A 21,464-nucleotide genomic window follows, 5' to 3' on the forward strand; every position below is an offset into this window, starting at 1 on the left:
TCCAACAAGAGAGTGACTCCACAGTCAGGCAGAGATTTTAGAAATTTGCAGTTTGGATTATTGTGGTGGTTCAAGCACTCTTAAGTAAAGCCAGGTTAGAACTGATAGTTCTTTGTCTTAGACTTTAATTATTGGCTTTGGAGTGAATAGTTATATACATATCCATGTTGGTGTGTATTTATGAGAGTATTTACATGTTTCTATGTAGATGGCTCCATTTTTGCGTGTTACATAATAACTTGATCAACCTAAAGCACTAGGCTAAAAAAAAAATTATGCTGGTGAAAAATCAAAAGGGTTGCATATTCAAAAGAGAGAAAGGAACAAGAGTTAAATCAGGCCAAGCACAAAAGTTGCTTATATTGAAGACTATCTGAAAGAGTTCAATAAGCAAATATTTTGGATTTTAAATGATCTGAAAGTAACTGCTCAAATATTGTTTCTGGTTGTAGATGTAAAACCCGAGCACAGTCAAGAGAAGGAAAATCACTTTCTCTAACATTAAACACAAATGCAGTTGAAATGAACTGTGTTTATCTATCCCATTTACTAAGAAAGAACTTTGGAATTTCTTTTACTTTGAGAAGTAGATCTGGGCCTCATTTCTAAGACAGCATAAGATCTCTTTTAGAGAAATGTGACACTTGTGTCTAACTGGGATGGCACTAATAACTCTGCAGTGTAGTATAAACATAGCTTGGGAGCCCTCACGGTAGAACCTTTCAGGGCTGCCTTTGACAAGATACAAGAGTATCCCTGGCAGAGTCCGAGGTGGAAAACGTACAGCTGCCCTTCATTCTCCGAGTGTCTTCCTCAGTGGAGAGGGACACTCCACTGAACGCTCTGGCCTCACTTCACACAGAAACACGTTCATGTGAAATTGCTACAAGTGGTGTTTTTCTTTTGGCCTTTTTATTGTCACATTTGGATCTCACCAAAGTTACCACACTCATTTGACTCGTTTCAGTTACTTTGTGCGCATTAGTATTTGTGGTACTGCTTCCATGTCAGACACACAGTATTTGAGTAAGATAAAAACGGCATCATGAAAAAAAATGTATATTTGTTACAGAAATAGTACTTCAGGGAACCACTGTCTCTCTCTAGAGCACCCCTCCCCCCCTTAGGAACCTGACATGGAACCTAGCACTGTGAACCCACCAGGCAGGAACCCTGCTACTGAGCTGCATCCCCAGCCCCTATTTTACTTTGCTTCAAGACAGGGTCTCACTGAGTCACTTGGTCAGCTTTGAATTCTCTTCAACCCAGGCAGGGCTTGAACTTTTGATCTTCTAACCTCGAGTCCCTAAAAACCTTGAGCTCCAGGTCTGTGCAGTCAAGACCAGCTCAACGATCCTATTAATCCACCCACAGAAAGCAAATACAGAGTGTCCCAAAATATGTGATGATTTTTGTTTGTGAAGTAAAGAAATGGCATTGGTGGGACTCCTCTCTCACTGGGTAGTGCAGTGAATCTGAGTTCCCTTTAAGGCGTTCATTGGACTTTGGAATTCAGTTCTTTAGGAAGGGCACAGACTATGAGGTTACTAATGGGGTTCTGTCACTCATGCTGTGTGACTCCAAATTCTGGCAGCTCACATACCAAAGAGATGCAGTATTATAGGCAGTTCCAGGACACTACTATGACAAGTCAGGGGTTGCAGGGATGATGCCTGAAGAGTGCAGTGCCTCAACTACACTCAACAGAAACAAATTCCAGTTGCCTTACAAGCTTACAAGCACATTTCCTATAGCCTCACAGGTCCTGGCTGTATATATTAGTATAATATATGTACACATATATACATATACATACATACATATATATATATATATATATATATATATATATATATGGTAAAAATGTGCTTAAAACTAACCATTATAATCACTTTTAAGTTCACACAATTTAGAGGCATCATGAATATTCATATTTTAATCCAACAGTAAAAACTGTCCTGTGGAGCATTTTACCTTTTTGATGGATTCCTCAGGTCCTCTACCCCAGTCCCTAATAGCTACCCTTCCATATTTTGTGTCTAAACTATGGCTACCTAAGGGACCTCATGTGATTGGGGTCACTCAGTGTATTCCTGTTGTGCCTTGCTTATATCACTCAGAATAACATCTTCAAGGCTCACCCATGTTGCTACATGGGTCACAGTTTCTTTTTGAGGCTGAGTAATATCCAGTTTCATGTTATTACTACATTTTGTATGCATCCATTTGTATGCATGGACATTGGGCTGCTCCTGCTTTAGCTTCTGCTTTCAATGAATTAGCTTTTACTCCTCTCAGTGATTCATTAGTGTAAGGCCTTTTTAGCATTCACTCTTTTTTTTTTCAGGACAAAAAAACAACCATAAAGTGTCAATGTAGAAGTTTCTGCAGCCAGGAGGCCCTGGAACCAGGATATCCTGCCACAGTGTGCTGAGTAGATCATATTTTTGGCTTACTACCCTAAACATCTCAGCTTTCCTTTCAATGATTTAGGGCTGTAAATGATACATAGGCTAGTTAAAACCCTTCTTATACTGCTGCAGAATACTCCAGCACTAATCTCAAATTAAAATCATCCAGCTAATCACCTAGATATGTGTGTGTGTGTGTGTGTGTGTGTGTGTGTGTGTGTGTGCGTGTGTGCTTGTGTGATGGCATAGCTTGCATATTATCCGTATTTGGTAAAAAGGGTAATTAAGACATCTGGGGATTATAAGTTATTTGGTTAAAGGTCACTAAAGTACAGAATTCACAACCAAACTGTCTCTAGCTCTGAAGCTTTTTCTATTAGCTGTAGTACAGACATTATCTGTACAGCCTGCGAAGTACAGTATTGAGGCTAGAATATGAGAGCCACTACATGCATAGCAGATGCCCTTTCTCCTGGGAAACTTTAAAATAATAAACCAATCCATTGGTCTGGAGAAAAGTCTCTGCACTACTGAAATCATTTCATGCAACTGTTCTAAATGTGAGAATGAAGTTGCTACATAAAAGACATGGGCTATGTATACCATGGTCAGGCTTGGGAAAGCTACGCTGATGTGCAAAACCTACCAGAGCAGCAGTACCTCTGTGGGATGGAGGGAACATGAATCACAGGCAAGAAGACTTCAGTGCTGTCTGTCTTCCTCTCACCTAGACAACACTATCTCTGAGACTTTATTTTATAGTTGGTCCAATAATACAATCTTTCATTGTCTGGCATTGCCCCATGGCCTAAACTCAAATATCCCTGTAGTCAAATAGACATGCATTATTAAAGGGAAAACTATCCAGTGTAGGCTTCCAATTCAAGTGTGACCATCATAGAAAGACAGGCACCCACTGTTAGGATGGGTGTTTAAAAGGTTGAAGGGGAAAGGATGGTAACCAATCATCCTCTCTTGTTTCTTGCAGAGTTCCAGGACTGCACGCTCAGAGGAGGACCGTGAAGGCCTTTGGGATGCCTGGGGCCCTTGGAGCGAGTGCTCCCGCACCTGTGGTGGGGGTGCCTCCTACTCCCTGAGACGGTGCCTGAGCAGCAAGTAAGTTTCTGTCCCAATTGGGCACTTAGAGAGTCAGAGATAGCTAACTTGAATCAGGGCTTTGTGGGTGGGGTCATGCAAAACATTGTGTTGCTTCTAAAGTAAATTAATGGAAGGGAAGGAATGGAATACACAACAAATTAAGTTTTAGAGGTTTAGGGTTGCTATGACCATCTCTAACTAGGTGTTTAAATACTGTTTTGTGACAAACAGCAGAGAAGCCTTATCATTTCTCAGGAAAATTAAATTGCTTTTATGTTAGGTCTGGAAGGATGGTTTATTATTTGAAATGGTTCTGGGCCCATTAGCTATGATATGGAACTCTTTGTAGCATGTACAAGTTATGGTGATAATAATAGCACCAACATTCCATTGTTACCAAATGCTTTGCAAATGAATGAGATATTGGCTTTGTTTCTGTAGACTTTCTAATAGCCAGATAGTCCTTAAAGACATTGGGTTCAATAAATGATGGGTTTTAATATGAGGTTTGGAATGATAGAGACTGCAATAGGAACTGTGACATGACTAGTAAGAGAGAGATAACACAAAGATAGAGGTTGCTAATGGATCCTAGGCAGGATGGAAAATGCCCGGGGCCTTAGAATGGAAAGTTTTTACTAAGAGCAATAATAATTCAAATCTGCTTTCTGAGCTGTGTGGTCTGTGACTAGAATTGTCTCCAAACTATAAAATATAAAGTACCACGGCAGTATTTTTTAATGAAAGATTTTATTTGACAATGAAAAGTGTTAAAGGCAGCATGAAGAAGGAACATTTGGTCAAAGTCACTGTGCAATATAAAGTGTGAAACAGAAGAATATGTCTATACATTGATGCTCTTAGACATTTTTAAATTTTAACTTGAAATGTTTTCATAAAGTATATATTGTATGTTGAGCTCATTCCCTTCATAGCACCCGACTGTCCTTTTTGGTCCCTTTCTCTTTCTGGCCTTAGAGAGTTTTATGTCTACTTTCACATCATATATACATAGATAAGTTTATGTATCTGAATAAAACATGGAGATCCCAAGTGAGAGAAAATAGTGTTTTTTTTCTGAGACTAATAGGATTGATTTGTATAAATTTTCCTGCAAAAGACATAACTATTCTTTTTTACTGTAAAATTATCATTATATGTGTTCTATATCTGTTCCTTTGTTGTTGGGCACTGAAGTTTGTTTCATGACTTAGTGGCTAGTGTGGCAATAATCTTGATGTGCTTCTGCCTCTGTGATATGCTGACTTGAACTCTTTTGGGTAAATACTCAGGAGTGGTATAGCTTTATTTTCTTTTCTTGTCCTATTCCCATAGCCAAGACTTTATGTATTACATTTTGAAAGATTATAGAAGGTATCCATCCTTATCTTGTTATTGAATTTAGTGAGAATGCTTGAATTCCCCCCCCCCATTAAGTATAGTGTTGGATACAAGTCTGTTATACAACCCTTATCATGTTGAGGTAAGTTTCTCATAGTCTACTCGTGTATTTCTCATGAAGGTCTGTTAGGCTATATCAGAAGTCCTTTCTGCATCTACTGAGATAATTGTGTGATTTCTGTCCTTATACACATTTATGGGATATAAGTTATTGACCTGACACATATTGTGCCATTCCTGCATCTACAAATGAAGCCAACATGATCAGTGTGAATAATCTTTTAAATACGGTCACAGATTCTCTTTGTAAATATTTTATCAAGAACGTTTGCATCTGTGTTCATTAGGGAGTTTAGTCTGTAAGTTTCTTTTCTAAGTAGCTTGTTTAGTTTTAGTATTGGGATAATTCTGGCATCATAAAACAAGAGTTTTCATAAAATTCCTTCCTTTTCTGTTCCATGGAGTAATTCCATAAGTTTTGCTGTTATCTCTAAGTTTTTATATTTTATCTTTTTATAAATAACAACTCTATTATAAGTTGCCAAGGTTCTATATTTGCAATATAAACTTTCCTGTGTCTTTCTGTACCTTGTTACAACACTACAGATCTTCTATCTCCAAAATCAGTAGATACTTTTCTAACTATAATGTAATCATTTCTTAATTGTGCTTACAATTTTGACACCCACATTTTCATTTATTTAGTTGATTGCTCTCTTAATTACCTTTAGTTCATTTTACATCTTTTTGTGTCTCCAGGGATATTGCAAATATGTTTTAAAATACAACTTCTTTCTGCAGTACCTTCTCTTCCTCTTAAGTACCTTTCATTTACTATACTCTCTAATGTTTTTGTTTTCTTCACTAGTGATCAAACCTGTGTCCCACAGGCCAGGCAAATGCTCTAACTAGATTACATTCCAACTCTCGAATGCCTATTGATCTCTAACAACCATTCATTAGGAAACCAGATGAACTTGAACATTACTGGAATCTCAGTATATGGTTTGGCTTGTTATCAAGTGGCCTTTTGAGTAGAATTATCTTTAGAGTGGTGGGTAACTCTGGTGCCAAAAGAAGACTCTTCATTTGGAAGGAGTGGCTGACAGCAGCTCCAGGGAGTAAGCAAGAATGGGCTAGGTTCTACAATTCTGACCACAGAAGATCATCACCTATGTCCTCTGCTCACATCTCATTGCATAACACAGCAATGCGTCTCTCTGGGCTTGAGTGATTTTTAGTGTAGAGACATTTTTATCACTATTTTAACCAGTTACCTTGCTACATATCTATTTAGACTTTTGCCCATCCTGGTTTAATTTTGGTAGGTCATATGAATCTAGAAATTCATCTGTCTTGTTTAGGTTTTCAAATTTAAGGCAGTAGGATATTTTGAGGTATGTCCTAAGGGTTTCATAAACATTGGTATATTTTGTGGTGACTTCCTTTTCATTTCTGACTATTAATTTGGATTATTTTTCTCCTCTTGTTAGCTTGGCTAAGGTTTATTTATTTTGTTTCTCTTTGTTCAAAGAACCTATTCTTTGTTTCATTGTTTCATTAATTTATTTTATTTCTTTTATGGCTTCTATTTCAATAATCTCTACCCCAATCTATTTCTTTTTCTTTTCTTTTCTTTTTTCTTTCTTTTTTTCTTTCTTTTTTTTTTTTTTTTTTTTTTTTTTGCATTACTGATTTTGAGTTTGACTTGTTTCTATATATATGAGGCCTAAAGGTGTATCATTACTTAAGATGGCTATAATATTTTGAAATGTAGGTACTTATAGCTATAAACTTTCTTCTTAATCCTTGTTATGAGAAGCTTCCTCACCAGCCTAGTTCCAGCGTCTCATCAGCCCCAAATAACACACAGAGATGCTGTATTAGATACAAAGCTGTTGGCCTGTTACTAGTGTTTCTTATTGATTGGTCTGTCTTAAATAATAACCCATTTCTATTAATCTAAGTGTGTCCACATGGTCTTTTTAAAATTTTTTACTTTACATATTGATCCCAGTTCCCTCTCCCTCCCTCTTACCCTCTCTCCCACCTTCTCATGCTCCCCCAACCACCCTCCCTTCCCATCCCCCCCACTCTACTTGTAGGGTGATGTCCTCCAGGAGGGTTCATCTAAATCTGTCAAGTCATTTGGAGTAGGGACTAGGCCTTCTCTCCTGTCTCTAGGTGAAGGGAGATTCCCTCCATGGGGGATGTGCCCGCAAGGTCATTTGTGCACCATGTATACATCCTATTCATTCTACTGTCCAAGGTCACTTAGACTGCCGAGGCCTTCAAGCTGAGACCCATGTTCAGGGGATCTGAGTCAGTCCCATGCTGGATTCCCAGCTATCAGTCTGGGCACCCATTAGCTCCTCCTTGTTCAGATCAGCTGTCTCTATGTGTTTCTGCAGCCTGGTCTTGCCCTCCTTCTCTGCATCTGGATTCCAGGAGTTTGGCTCAGTGTTTAGTTGTGGTTGTTTGCTTCTGTTTCTATCAGCTACTAGATGAGGACTCCATGATGGTGGATAAGTTAGTCGTCGATCTCATTATCAAGGAAGGATATTTATGGTAGCCTTTCCACGGTTGCTGAAATTGTTAGTTGGTGTCAGTCTTGTAGGTCTCTAGACATTTCTTTAGGTTCAGTTTTCTCTTCAAACCTATAATGGCAGGAGTAAGATGGTATCTCAAAGTTGTTTTGATTTACATTTCCCTGATAGCTAAGGATGTTGAACACTTTCTTAAGTGTCTTTCAGCCTTTTTGATTTCCTCTATTGAGAGTTCTCTATTCAGTTTTGTACCCCAATTTTTAATAGGGTTATAAGGTGTTTTGTTGACTAATTTCTTGAGTTCTTTGTATATTTTGGAGATCAGCCCTCTGTCAGTGTAGGATTTGTGAAAATCTTTACCCAGTCTGTGGGCTGCCATTTGGACTTGTCCACTGTGTACTTTGCCTTACAGAAGCTTCTAAGTTTGAGGAGGTCCCATTTATTAATTGTTGATCTCAGTATCTGTGCTACTGGGGTTATGTTCAGGAAGCAGTCTCCTGTACAAATTTGTTCTAGGGTGCCTCCCACTTTCTCTTCTAAGAGGTTATGTATGTGTGCCTGGATTGATGTTGAGGACTTTGATCCATTTGAACTTGAGTTTTGTGCATGGCTATAGACAATGGGTCTATCTGTAGTCTTCTACACACCATCATCCAGTTGTGCCAGCACCATTTGTTGGAGATGCTTTCCTCCCCCCATTGTATACTTTTAGCTGTTTTGTCAAAAATCAGGTGTTCATAAATGTGTGGGTTAATATCAGGAATTTTTATTCAATTCCATTGGTCTACTTGTCTATTTTTGTGCCCAAATCAGGCTGTTTTCAGTACTATCGCTCTATAGTAGAGCTCAAAGTCAGAAATGATGATGCCTCCTGAAGTTCCTTTATCATGGGTTGTTTTGGCTATCCTGGGTCTTTTGTTTTTCCATATAAAGTTGATTATTATCCTTTGAAGGTCAGTGAAGAATTGTTTCCACATGGTCTTATCTTACTGGAGAGAGAGTCTACAGGACCTCTTCTCACAAGTCCCTACATCTTGACTCTCCTCTACTACATCTCCCAGAATACTGCTTGTCTCCTAGCCCCGCCTATCTTGCCTTCCTATTAATTATCTTGCCAACAATTCTTTACTCATTAAGCAATAAGAAAAACATATTTAGAGAATGACATCTCCCAACATCTCTTTTTTTGTCAAAAATAAAAAAGGAGGGTTTTACCTTTAATATAGTAAAATATATAACAAAACAGTTATAAAATAAGAACTGTAGTTAAAATTTTTAGTCTATTAACATTTAGCAAGATTTAAAGAAAGTATTTCATAATCTATCCTATCTTTGTGAGTCTAAAGTCTTATATGTAACTTATCTTTAATCCTAACTAAGGAAAACTATCACCATAACTGTCTGTCTTCAACTCCATCAATGACCACAGAAGGATAGTATATAAACTCTAGAAATGACAGGGACAACTCGCTGCCTTCTGTAATCTTCCACCTTCAACCTATAGGCCACAGTGTGTCTGGCTGACTTCTCAGCAAAGCAGGAAGTTTCAAACTGTCCCACCTGTGTTGGCAGTTTGTCAGTCATATGTGTCCTGCAGAATATCTGGCAGACTATTCCATGAAGCAGAAAACCCTACAGCAATGTCCATCTGGTTTCAGCAGTCATCTTTTTTTTTTTTTTTTTTGTGGGTCCTGCATGTCCAGTTTATACAGCATAAAGTCAAACAGTCCAGACAAGTACAGTATCCTGCCCAAATGGCTAGTCTTGCCATATTGGAAGCAAATTCCATAATGAGTTTCTTTGATGTCCATTTTCCTTTCTGATGCAGGTGGTGCTGCTAGGAGCAGTTGTGTCTCACTGTTAAAAAAAAAAAAAAAAACCCTAAACCATTTTAAATGCCATATTCTGTAAGTATGGTATGTCTTTGATTCAGGAATTTATTGATCACCATCTTGGTTTCTTAAGGTATTCATTCATCATTCCAAAGTGTGCTGCATAATATTCATGAGTTTATGTATATTTTTTAGTTTCTGTTTTTCATTTATACTTTTATCCTGTTGTTATCAGATAGAATATAAGACCTTATTTCAATTTTGCTATATTTGTCAATACTTGCTTTGGTTCTATTGTATAGTCTATTTTAAAGAAAATTCTATGGGTTGTTGGAATGAATGTATATTCTTTAATGTTTGGATTAAATGTTTTATAGATGTTCATTAGACCCATTTAATTGATGGTGTCTGTTAACTCAGGTATTTCTCTGTATATATTTTGTCTGAATAATTTATCTGTTGGGAAAAGTGGGGTATGAATTCATTCACCACTATTACTGCCTTGGGGTTAATCTATGACTTTTAATAGAATTGTGGTTTGTGAAATTTCATGCATCCATGGTCAGTACATACATGTCCAAAATTTTAATATCTTCTCTCTGACTCTCTGACAAAGTATGGGATTGAAGCCTATTTTTTCATATGTCAGAACAAAATCAGCTTTCTGTTTCTAGTTCCATTGGTTTGGAGTTCCTTTTCTGTCCCTTCCCCCTAAAGTTGCATGTACCTTTGATGATGAGGTATATTTTCAAGAGGCAACAAATAGATCCTACTTTATTGTTTAATCTTCTAGTTAGTGCCTTTTGATTGGAGAATTGAGATGATTAATAGTCACAGTTATTGAAAAGTATGTCAATTTCTGTCCAACTTTGACGTGATGTGTTTGTTTTATCTTACTATATTTTGTTATGTTACACTTTATTATTATATCTTAGTAGCCTGTTCTTTTCTCTTTTTTTCCCTTTTTTTAAAATTTTTTTCAAGACAGGGTTTCTATGTGTAGCTTTGGAGCCTGTCCTGGAACTAGCTCTTGTAGACCAGGCTGGTCTTGAACTTACAGAGATTCGCCTGCCTCAGCCTCCTGAGTGCTTGGATTAAAGGCATGTACCACCAACCCCCAGATAAGCCTGTTCTTTTCTAATGAGAGACAGAAAGTGACTAGATCCAAAGTAGAGGGGAAGGGAGCTGGAGCTGAAAGGAGGGAGAGGAAACCATAATCAGCATATATTATATGAGAAAAGAATCTATTTTAAATAAAAGGAAAAATAAAAAAATAAAATAAAGGCATCTAGAGTCAAAAAGAAGGATACATTTTAACAATAATATGTATATTTATCCCTCTCTCATATTTAGGTTTTTATATTTCTCAGTAATATTTTATCAGATATCATATGCATAATATGTCAGTGCTTATTGTAGTAAATGTTATTTTAGTCTTCATTCTCTAAGTTATAATGAAACTTACCTATATGGGATTTTATATATACATTTATTTTATATATACATTTTAAATATACATTTATTTTATATCATAACAAAAATTTGTACTGAAGTGTTATTAGTATTCATAAATTTATGCACATTCCTTAGGATTTCAATACACAATTCTTATATGTGATTTGAAATAATAGTATAAATTTCCTTTTCTCATTTGTATCTTTCCTTTATCTTATTTCAACTACTGTATACTATGGTACAATGTTTGGAATAATCTTTCTCATTTGGGGGCTTCTAAAAGAAAATGCTAATTATTTCATGTTGTGGTAGATGGCCTTTCTGTGAATGACAAATTCACCTCCAAGCTCTGATGTCTTTTACAGAATAAATTAAATTCTCTCTCAACAGAGAGAAAGGAAGGAAGGAAGGAAGGAAGGAAGGAAAGAAGGAAGAAAGAAAGGTTGTCCCTTACAGATTTCAATATTCATTCTTTGTTCTCTATAGTGTTTTAGCTATAGCATGACACATAATGGGAGGGGGTGTCTTTCTGCTGTTCTCTCTTTGGTGTTTTAAACACTCTCTGAACCTAAATGAGCCTTGGGATTTAAGATCCTCTGCATCCATGGTTCTCAACTTTCCTAATGCTGTGACCCTTTAATACAGTTCCTCTTGTTGTGGTGTCCTCCAAATATATAATTACTTCATTGCTACTTCATAACTGTAATTTTGTTATTGTTATGAATCATAATGTAAATATCTAATATGCAAGATATCTGACATGTGACCCCTATAGGGGTAGCAATCCAAAAGTTGAGAACCACTGCTCTTAATCAACTGAGCAAAACTCATCTGAACTTACAGAGATAAGACAGCATTCATAGAGCCTAGATGGGTCTCCACCAGCTACCCTGCATATATATTATGGCTTTCAGTTTAATGTCTTCACAGGACTCCTCAGTAAGTGAATGAGTGGGTCTGTGATTCTTGTTTCTCTCTTGGGCTCTTTTCCTTCTGTTGGCGCCAGGGTGCCAGGCTTGTTCCCCAGCTCTGGCCTGAGAACAGAAGACTTCTGTAAAACGAGTCACTATCAAAGGGCAGACTCACTATGAATGTACAGTAATAGTCAAATAAAAAAAATAACCATTATCCTTTTAGCACCAATCATTTTAAGAATTAAAAAAAAAAAAGATTGTCCTATGTGCGGTGGTATATTAGTTTCCATGTATAAAAGTAAAAAAAGAAAAAAAAGCCAGCAAACTAATATTAATGATTTGTATTAGGTGTGTAGATAAAAAAGGAGAGAGGGACAACATACATAGACTAGAGAATAGATGGATGGGCGGGGATTGAAGCCCTGTGGGTATAGAAAGAGTGAAAAGAGAAGAAAAGACATGCAATCAGACAATCTAAACAATAAACCAATGTGAACTCTCAGGAGCTAGACACAGAAACTCTATAAACCAACCTAGGCTGTGTTGTTTAGGAAAGCTTATGTAAAGGAAGTAGAACATGGAAAGAATGAGGGGTGGAGAGAAGACCCAGACAGAGAACTAGAACAGAGTTGGCCTGGTGAATTGACATTGGGTGCTAAGGAGGGGTAAATGTGAGAAGGGCTAGATGGGGGAAGGGATATTCCATTCTGAGCTGCCAGGTGCATGTCAAATCCCTCAGCCTTCCTTTAGTGTGTCTGTGATGCTGGTCATGCCCCTGAGTAGTCTATATGTGTCTCCTAAACCAGGCTGACCTTTGGAAGATCAGACTATAGATATGGAGCCTTCATAGATGGAGTCAAAGATGCTAGTTATAACTATGGTGATCCTCCCAGAGACAACATATAAATTCTGAACTTACCTCTTGGTAGCATTTTTGGAGGTTGGGCCATATATGGTTGTCCTGTCTTCATTGATTGTGTTGCAAATGTTGGTTCTGCCCTTGTGCTCGCCTTTATCATGGCCGCCTGACCAGGTGAACCCTCCACCTATGTTCCCTGCAGACTCCAGACTCCGGTTTTCTTCTCCACTGAGTACTGCATGGTACTTGTGAAGACCTTCTTCCTTGGCAACTAGAGCTATTCTGCTGGCTAGCTTTCAGTGTATAGACTTGTGACAGTTCTTTGGAGCTTCCTGGAGTGTAGTTTAGAGAGGGTCTCAGGCCACCAAGTAGCTGACTCAACAGGGGCCTGTTTTAAATGATATCCAGTGTCTGCTCAATTAGTGCCAAGAGACAGGGTTTCCTTCGTGTTTTTTTTTTTCCTCCCTCTGCCAGTGGAGCTGGGCATCTTTTGTTTGGCTCTCTTCTCTTTTTTCTGTTCTTTAAAATGTTAGTGAAAGTACAATGCTGATTTTCTGATCCCTCTGCTCCTCCTTCCCCAGAGCGGTGAGCCATCCAAACTGAGCCAGAGCTTCCCACTCTGTAAAGCCCTCTTCTGTACATGCTGTTGGTGTCAGAGGTATTCACTGTTTTCTGACAGCTGTCATCCAACTTTCTTCAGTTTGTTCCCTGAGCGTCTGGTTGATCAGGCCTGCATGTTGTCAGCTGTCTTCCGACTCCTTCCCTTCATGTTTCATAAACATACCACAGAAAGCAGTTGAGAAGCAAGCTGGGGAAAGGGTCAGAAATTCTTTTATAACAGTGATACCCTCTTGAGATGAGGGTGTGAGTTGCATTCATCTGTTTTTTCACATGGGGTCTTTATAGTTTATAGGAGATACTAGGAGCCTAGTTGGCAGCTCTTACTGTATTTTGAGATACAGGAAAGGGAACATTTTGGCTCCTAACAGGTTTACATTGAAAGTGCTGTACACTGCTAAACATGACCAGAAGGTATACTTTGCAAGATACAAAGCCAGTTCTGACACTTGTCCACTCTTGTAGTTGACAGTTTCATTGGATTGCCTCCACGGGCAAGTTCATTTTCTTTTGATGCCAGTTGCCTATCAACCAGAACCTTGAACATTTAGTGAAAATTTTCCAACTTATGATTCACCTGTTTCCTTAATCTGAAACATAAATAAAATCTTACTAAATCTGCTATACATGATGCTACATGCTGATAATATAACTGATAATAATCTGACATTGGTAACAGCAAAATGTACGAATTTGGGATGTGCCTGTTATCTAGTTTTCTCAAATTAGCATCCTTGACTATTCAATGAGAATGAGCCAAAACATGTTACTTGGGAAACTAAGAAGGTGAGAGGAATTTTCCTATTGCCCCAGCAATATAAATGTTCTATTGTGTTGGAAGTTTTAAATGAGCGAGACTGAAAAGAAAGGTGGGGGATTCATTTAAATCACAAGTAAGATTCTGTCATTCAACAAATAATCAAGTACTAAGGCCATGTGAAATTCAACAGTACAAAGTTTGCCAGTGTTGGGGATATAAATTTAAGTTAAACTGTTCCAATTCTACTCCTCTTCAGATAAGCAATATAGAGGTTACTCGGCTATTCAATCTGTGATGTAAGATGGGTTTCTGAGAATAGCATCCCACAATAGGACCTTATTAGCCAGTTATGCACTGGTAGCATCAATTGGCCCACTACAAATTTCACAATGAACTAAGACTGAATTATTTTTGTGGTGAATTGAATCTTTGAGACCTACATATCCAAGACCAAGACACAAAGTGACTCAGAAAATGCCTTCATGGTTTTGACAGAGTGTATCATGCCATTGAATGTCCAGATGTGTTTTCACACTGACTTCTAGAGTAACTCAGTTCTCATGTGAAGTGCTTGCTTATTTTTAGGAAGCTCTCTATGATTTAGTCACGAGATAGACTGTCATAAAATACCATGGATGGTTTCTGTTAGAATAAAAAAAAAAAAAAAAACCTAGGGTATGGCCTGTTTTGCAAAAAGAAGCATGCATACACATAGACAAATACATACTTGTGTGTGTATGTGCTGGACTATAAAAAAAAATCTATTGTTTAAGAAATGCTTGAAAGCTGCTGTTCTGAGAACTGATTTGGCAGGGACCCTGTGTGAACACTGGTCAGGCTGTTCCTTTACCTGGGCTTATCCACATTCAAAATTCAATCTTCTTTACCATGGGATTATTATGTTTGAAGCAAGAGGAACATTGGATGACAGCTGTCAGAAAATGTGTGCATGCATGTGTGTGTATGTGTTTGCTTTCTCTTTCTACCACCCCATATCATAGTGTAAGTTTTATAAATAAGATTTTGAATCTATTTTCCCTTGTTTATGTAGAGTGAATATGTGCAACAAGATCACCATGGCACCTATACAGAACCACTCACTCATCAGAGCTCTATTCTTCTAGTCTAGATTGAATCTACTGAAGACCTCAGGAGAATGTAACATCATTGCCACTATCTTTTAAGTTCTTATGAACTTAAACAACTATTTGTTGTCTTAGTATGTTCCTTGGAGTCAAGGTTTTTTGTTGTTTTGGTTTTTTTTTTTTTATGACTAGGAGCAGTTTCTAGAGTCACAGGCTTAAGTTACAAAAAGGCAAGCCTTCAACTAAGCTAGCACATCAAAACTATCAGTTTTACTGAAGCATAAAAATTCAAATTTTCAGCAAAATAGAAAATTCCAAGCAGTTAGACATATCCTATGAAACTTCAGCTTCATTTTTCCTAATATTCCAACAAACTATACCATATGAATATTCCAGATGTGCTGGGCTTCCATTATCCAAACTAAGAGTCTCTGATAGAGAAAAGAGATACACTAAAAGTATGAGATCTGTTTAAAAATCTGCTTTTTATAGGACAAAGTAATTATTAGGTCCTTTCTCAACTCTCCATTCCAAGGTTAAGCATCTTAATTCAACTGACTAACCTTCCAGTTTGGGGAGAATCAGAACTTACTAGTTTATCTCTTTTCAGAGGCCAAACAGTTGAGTGAGAGTGGATAGGAGACTAATGGAGCAGCATTCAAATCTGGATCAAATAAATCTAAGTAATTCACCTTGTGAATTAAAGTGCTAGACTTATTTTTCAGTTCTCGCCATACGAACTCTTAGGTCATTTTCAAGTCTGAATTTTCTAGGTCTATCAAATAATACTTACTAATTTCCAGCATGATAAAACTACAAACAGAGTTAGATTTCTCAAATTTCATGGAGTAGATTTCTCAGATTTCATGGAGTAGATAGCAACCTCTTAGCTTCGGAAGTCAATTGTGCCTTCCAGCAAACTGAAAGCTTGTAGAAAGTCTTTCCCCTGTGGGGAGACTATCTCAAGTGCTCATTTGATGACTCTATGGGAAGGGAAATCACTGGAGACTAGGCAGAATGCAAATAAAGCCTTCAACCAACTATCAGCACTCAATGCTGGGGAGTAGGCCCTGGAGGACACTAACTGAGCACAGTCCTTTTCCTGGCTTCTCCCCGTCTTTTTTCTAGATAGGGTTGCATTGCCTAACATGTGGTATTGGAGCAGTCATAGTTGTTTCTACTTGCAGCCCTCATTTGACCCTATCACCCTTACTGATTTTGTAAGATTAGATTCAGTTTTACTGAGTAACATGGATAATGTAGCTATTGCTTTGCTTACATCACCAAGTGAAATATAAGATTGGTTTTTATTTTTCACTTGTACTTGGTAGTGGTATTTTATGTTATTTCCAGTAAATTAAGTAATTAGTCAACTACCTTGGAACCCTGCTTCTTCCCCGTCCAAGTCCTCACCCTTCTCACAAACTATCCAACATGTTTATAGCAAATTCTTCTTCCTGCTTGCACTTTTAAATCCGATAGTACATGCCTTCTCCAAGGGCTCCAGATTTGTCTTCAGTCAGTTCACTTAGCTTTGCCCATAAGGAGTTCCAGATGCCTAAGGTATTTAATACTATGAGTAAAATCATCTGTACCACTGTGTTAGGTCCATGCCAAGTCCAAGGTCAAGAGGGAAACTGTAGCTCATTTGAAATGGCGATGAGTCAAATAGCTGATGTTCTTAAGAACAAAGTTAAACTTGGGGCAGTTAGTTTAAAAAGATGTAAACACCTTCTGAGAGCTTTTCTTATTTTCTGAAAAGCTAAATTAACCTAACAAATTGATTAATGTATGGATGAATAGGTCAATTCTATATATTGAATGATACATTAAGAATAAGAATATGTATTAAATCCCAATTGAATAATGTACTTGAATGAGATAGATGGGTAGATAGACAGATAGGTAGATAGAAATAGATGATAGAAAAACATCTACCTCTAAAGAATGACAGTGTTTTTCGAAAGTTAATACATTTTGAAGATTTGAGTTAGACAAAATTATCAGATGAACAAGAGATAAAAATCATCACCACATTATGGGGAGTGACTAAAAGTGATAAGATTATTGCATTATTCCAGTGATATGTACTGCCAGAATGATGTCAACATAAACACAGAAAACTTAAGATAAATAGCTCCAAGGAGTCTTATTCCATAGGAATGGGGAAGATTATTTTAAACCCCCTTTTATAGTAATTATACTAGAGAAAGTAAGCTAAATTCTTTGAATTTGTAAACACAAGTTTTCTCCCATGAAAATATTGATACAAAAATTTGGAATTTAGTTGGCAAGCAGTTCCTATATTGTGTAAATACCAAAATGAAGATTTTCAACAATAAGATCTGGCTTCTTAAATGCATGCTTATTATCTTATATATGACATCTCATCTTTACCATCCAATTAAGGCTCATGGGACTCATTTTAAGATTTTAAAGCCTGTAGCTCCAGTAAACTCTGAGTAAGATCTATCTGCCTTTCTTCATCTAATGTTGTATGTGGTTAGCCTTGTTTATCTTAAAAAGGTTTCAGTTTTTGTTTGAAAGAAAGATATACAAGTTCAGATTAGGTCTGACTCTGCGTGCCATTTATATAAGGTGGTCTTTTCATCCTGTGAGAGGAATTGCTCAGGAGGATGTCTGTTTAAGAGGTTTGAGGTTGCCTTCCTTTTACTTTTTTGGGTTAATGCCTAGTCCAAACGTATTACCAGGACTTCTACTATTCCAGGCTATATATCTTAGGAGTGTATTGTTCCAAGATCTGATCTCCTTTTAGGAAAGGCCTGCATAAAGGATAATGACTGAATGTTTAGGAACAATTTATGTTCTGGTTTATCCCATAAACCAGTTTGTTGGAATAAAAGATGGTTGAGAAATGTGTTTGGTTTAAAACCTTTGCCTGTTATATTGGGAATCTGTGACTCTTAGTTTGTTCTTCCTCCCCCTGTGTGTACGTAAGAATCCCTTTTTTGGTGTGTTCAATAGTCCTAATAAAGTTTTATTTTCTCTCAATTTTAATTCATTCATCCAATAAATAGTTATTTAACTCTCGCTATATATCAGGCAAATTAGTAGGTACAAATAGAACTGGAATTCCCAAAGAGAAATAGTCTGCCTCTAAAAATAAAGCAGTTAAGATTTTATCATTGAGTTTACACTGATTGTAGCTGGAAATATCATAAGAAGTTAGAGGATTTCTTCCAATTTTGTGAATTGTAAAATTGATAGGCATTTGATTTTATATGTGTTTTCTTTTTTTCTTATCCTGCATCATTTTCTATACTTTCTACATTAATGAGGAAATTCTTTTGTTTTCCTAATTATATTAGGGGCAGTATTCCTCTTCTTTTCCTTTCCAGTGTAACACACAGCAGATACTTTAATGTTCCATGGTTTGCTTTTAATTTACATATATGGTATTAAAATGTACATTCATTTCCTTAATCTATAGTTTAAGAGGGAATAAGAAAACTATAATGTACTAGTGTAAACCTTGTACCAAACAACCAAGGTCAATTCAAACAATTGTGCTTTTGCAGAGTGGAGCAGATATTTCAGGCTTGAACGTAGACTGAGCTAAGAGAAGTCTTATAGTTACCCACCCCCACATACACACTACCCACACACATACGCACTGTGCGTGCGTGCGTGCACGCGCTTACACACACACACACACACACACACACACACAATCTCTTTGGTACTACTATTCCTCTTTTTAAGATGGTAGTAAGAAAGTATAATGTAAATCTCTCCCTTAGTATTTTTAAGTGTTTAAGACAGTACTGTTGGATATACTGGGAGTCTTCACTGCAGATATTTAGAACTTATGGTTGTTGTTCCATCCAAACTGGACACATTGAACAGCAACGTTCCTTCTCTCTCTCTTTTGTGCCCCTGGAAAACTTTGGTTCTATTTCTATCAATTGTGCTATTCTATATATCTTACAAAATTGGAACCATAGTATCTGTCTTCTGTGACTAGTTTATTGCACTTACCACAGTGTCCTCAGAGTTAATCTATATTAATACTCATGACAGGATTTCCTTCATTTTAAGGCTGACTACTATTCTATTGTATGAAACTGTGGTTTTTTTGCCAGTCCATTGAGTCCATTGGCCATCAGTGGACATTTAGGTTGTTTCTACATCTTATCTACTATAAACAAAAAGCAGGGACTGTGGGAGTACAGACACACCACTTCGATCATGATTCCACTACTGAGAGATAATTGTCTAGATATAGGATTTATATTTTTAATATTTTTGAGGGATGTGCTTACTTTTCTTCATACGGGACACCATTTTATACTCTCATCAGTAGTATGCAAGTATTCTCTTTTTTAAGAACACCTACGTATGCCCTGTTGGTGGGAACAGAAATTTGTATAGCCTCAATGGGAAATAGTATGGAGGTTCCAGTTTGCTCAGTTTACCACTCCTGGGCATATGTCCAACAGCAGTGAAGTCATGTAAAAACTATGCCTGTGTACCATGTTTATCACAGCTTAATTCATAATAGCAAAGTTATAGAATCAGTATAGGTGCCTATCAACAGATGAATAAAAGAAATTATACGTGTGTAGATATGTATATAATTTTATCCATATGTGAATACATGCAATATATGCAATGGAGTTTTATACAGTCATAAAGAAAAATGAAATCATATCCTTTGTAGGAAAATGGACACAACTGGAGACCATTATGTTAGGCAAAAAGAAAAACACAGATAGATGAAATAAGATTTTTTTCTCATATTAATTGACTTTAAAGACTCTAAAAGCAGAAGAGGGAGGCTTGGGGAGGCTGGAGGGGACTGAAAAGAAGTCAAAAGATGACTGAGCAAGGAAAGGTAGTGGGGATAGTAAATCAATTGAAGCATAATATAAAAATGCATGGAAATATCAGTGAAACTCACTAAATTGTATGATTGGTATAAATTACATTTTGTTATGAAGTATTCCCCTTTATCACCAACATAGATCTTCTGCCATTTTGGAAACTGACATTCTAGCAAGAGTGAAATGATACCTCACAGTAGCTTTGATTGTTTTTATTTTATATGTATGAGTGGAGTATATGCATGTGTAGGTGTATATGTGGGGATACATTTGTATATTAAGGCTCAAGGTTGAAGTTGGAAGTCTTCCTCAGTCATACTCTACTTTGTTTATTGAGGCAAAGTCTTTGAGTTGAGCCCAGAGGTCACCAACCTGACTAGCCTAGCTGCTCTGCAACTCTCCTGTTTCTGCTTTTCAAGTGCTGGAATGCCCAAAGGCATTTATTTGGGTTCTGAGGACACAACCTCTAGTGTTCGTGTTTGCTGCTGTTCTGACAAATGCTTTAACCACTGAGACAGCCCTCCATACCAGGTAGGGTTTTTTTGGTTTTTTTGGGGGGGGGTTGTTTGTTTGTTTGTTTTGTTTTTGTTTTGTTTTTTTGTAAACATGACAACTAGTGATACTGCATGTCTTTTCATATATCTGCTGGGTATTTCATGTTTTCTTTTGAGAAATATCTGTTTGAAACCTGCCCATTTTAATTGGTTTTGTTTGTTTGTTTGTTTGTTCATTTGTTTTCTACTAAGTTGAAGGACTTCTGATACATTTTGGGTATTAGCCGCTGATCCAGTACATGGTTGACAAGTGCTGCCTCCTGTTCTGTCAGCTCCCTTTCTTCACCTTTGTTGTTTGCTGTGCAGACTCTTTAGTGGTAGCCCCACATGTTTATTCTTTGCTCTTGTCTGTGTTTGTGGTGCCATATCTAAGAGATCATTCTTAAAAGAAGTTTTATGTAGTTTTCCCTTTGTATTGTCTTGGTAGGGGCATATAATTCCAGGTCACATGTATAAGTCTTCAATACACTTTTCAGATTTATTATTGCATATGGTGAAAAAATATTCTAATTTTTATTCTTTAGTAAGAGTATGTGAATATCCAGTTTCTCTTAAACCATTTGTTTAAGAGACTATTCTTTTTTCATTGTGTATTCTTGGCCCATTTGTCAAAGATCAGGGCCATAGTTATATGTTTAGTTCTGAGTGAACCATCTGTTCTGTTGGACTGGTGAATGAAGCTTTATACTAGTTTCATTCTCTTTTAATTACTATTACTTTATAAAATATGTTGAAACCAAAAGTATGATGCCTTCATCTTTGCGTTTTCTTAAGATGATTTTCACCAATCAGATTCTTTTCTGTTCCAAATGGATTTCAGAATTGTTGTTGTTACATATGTAAAGATGATACTGAAAGTATGAGAGAAATTGAATTGGACCTACAAATGGCTTTGCTCATTTTAGCAGTATCAGGACTCCCTCCTTGTGAATGTTCTCGAACTTCTCTGTTTCATCTTTAACTTATTTCATCATTATGTTTTACACTTTTTACATCTCTTATCTACTTAATTAACCTGATTTTTCTTATATTTTTGGTTGTGAGCCTAGCCTTTAATGGCTGAGCCATCTCTCCAGCACTAAGCTGA

General features: G+C 37.0%; 1 protein-coding gene across 1 annotated transcript in view; it reads left to right on the top strand.

Moving 5' to 3' along the window:
* Positions 1-21,464, top strand: part of Adamtsl1 (ADAMTS like 1) — a 363,826-nt gene that overhangs the window by 27,509 nt on the left and 314,853 nt on the right. The window contains exon 2 of the mRNA XM_051188147.1: positions 3,400-3,527. Coding sequence (XP_051044104.1) covers positions 3,400-3,527 — 128 coding nt within the window. The remainder of the gene's footprint in view (positions 1-3,399; positions 3,528-21,464) is intronic.

Source organism: Phodopus roborovskii, unplaced genomic scaffold (genome assembly GCF_943737965.1).
Source record: "Phodopus roborovskii unplaced genomic scaffold, PHOROB, whole genome shotgun sequence".
Taxonomy (NCBI): domain Eukaryota; kingdom Metazoa; phylum Chordata; class Mammalia; order Rodentia; family Cricetidae; genus Phodopus; species Phodopus roborovskii.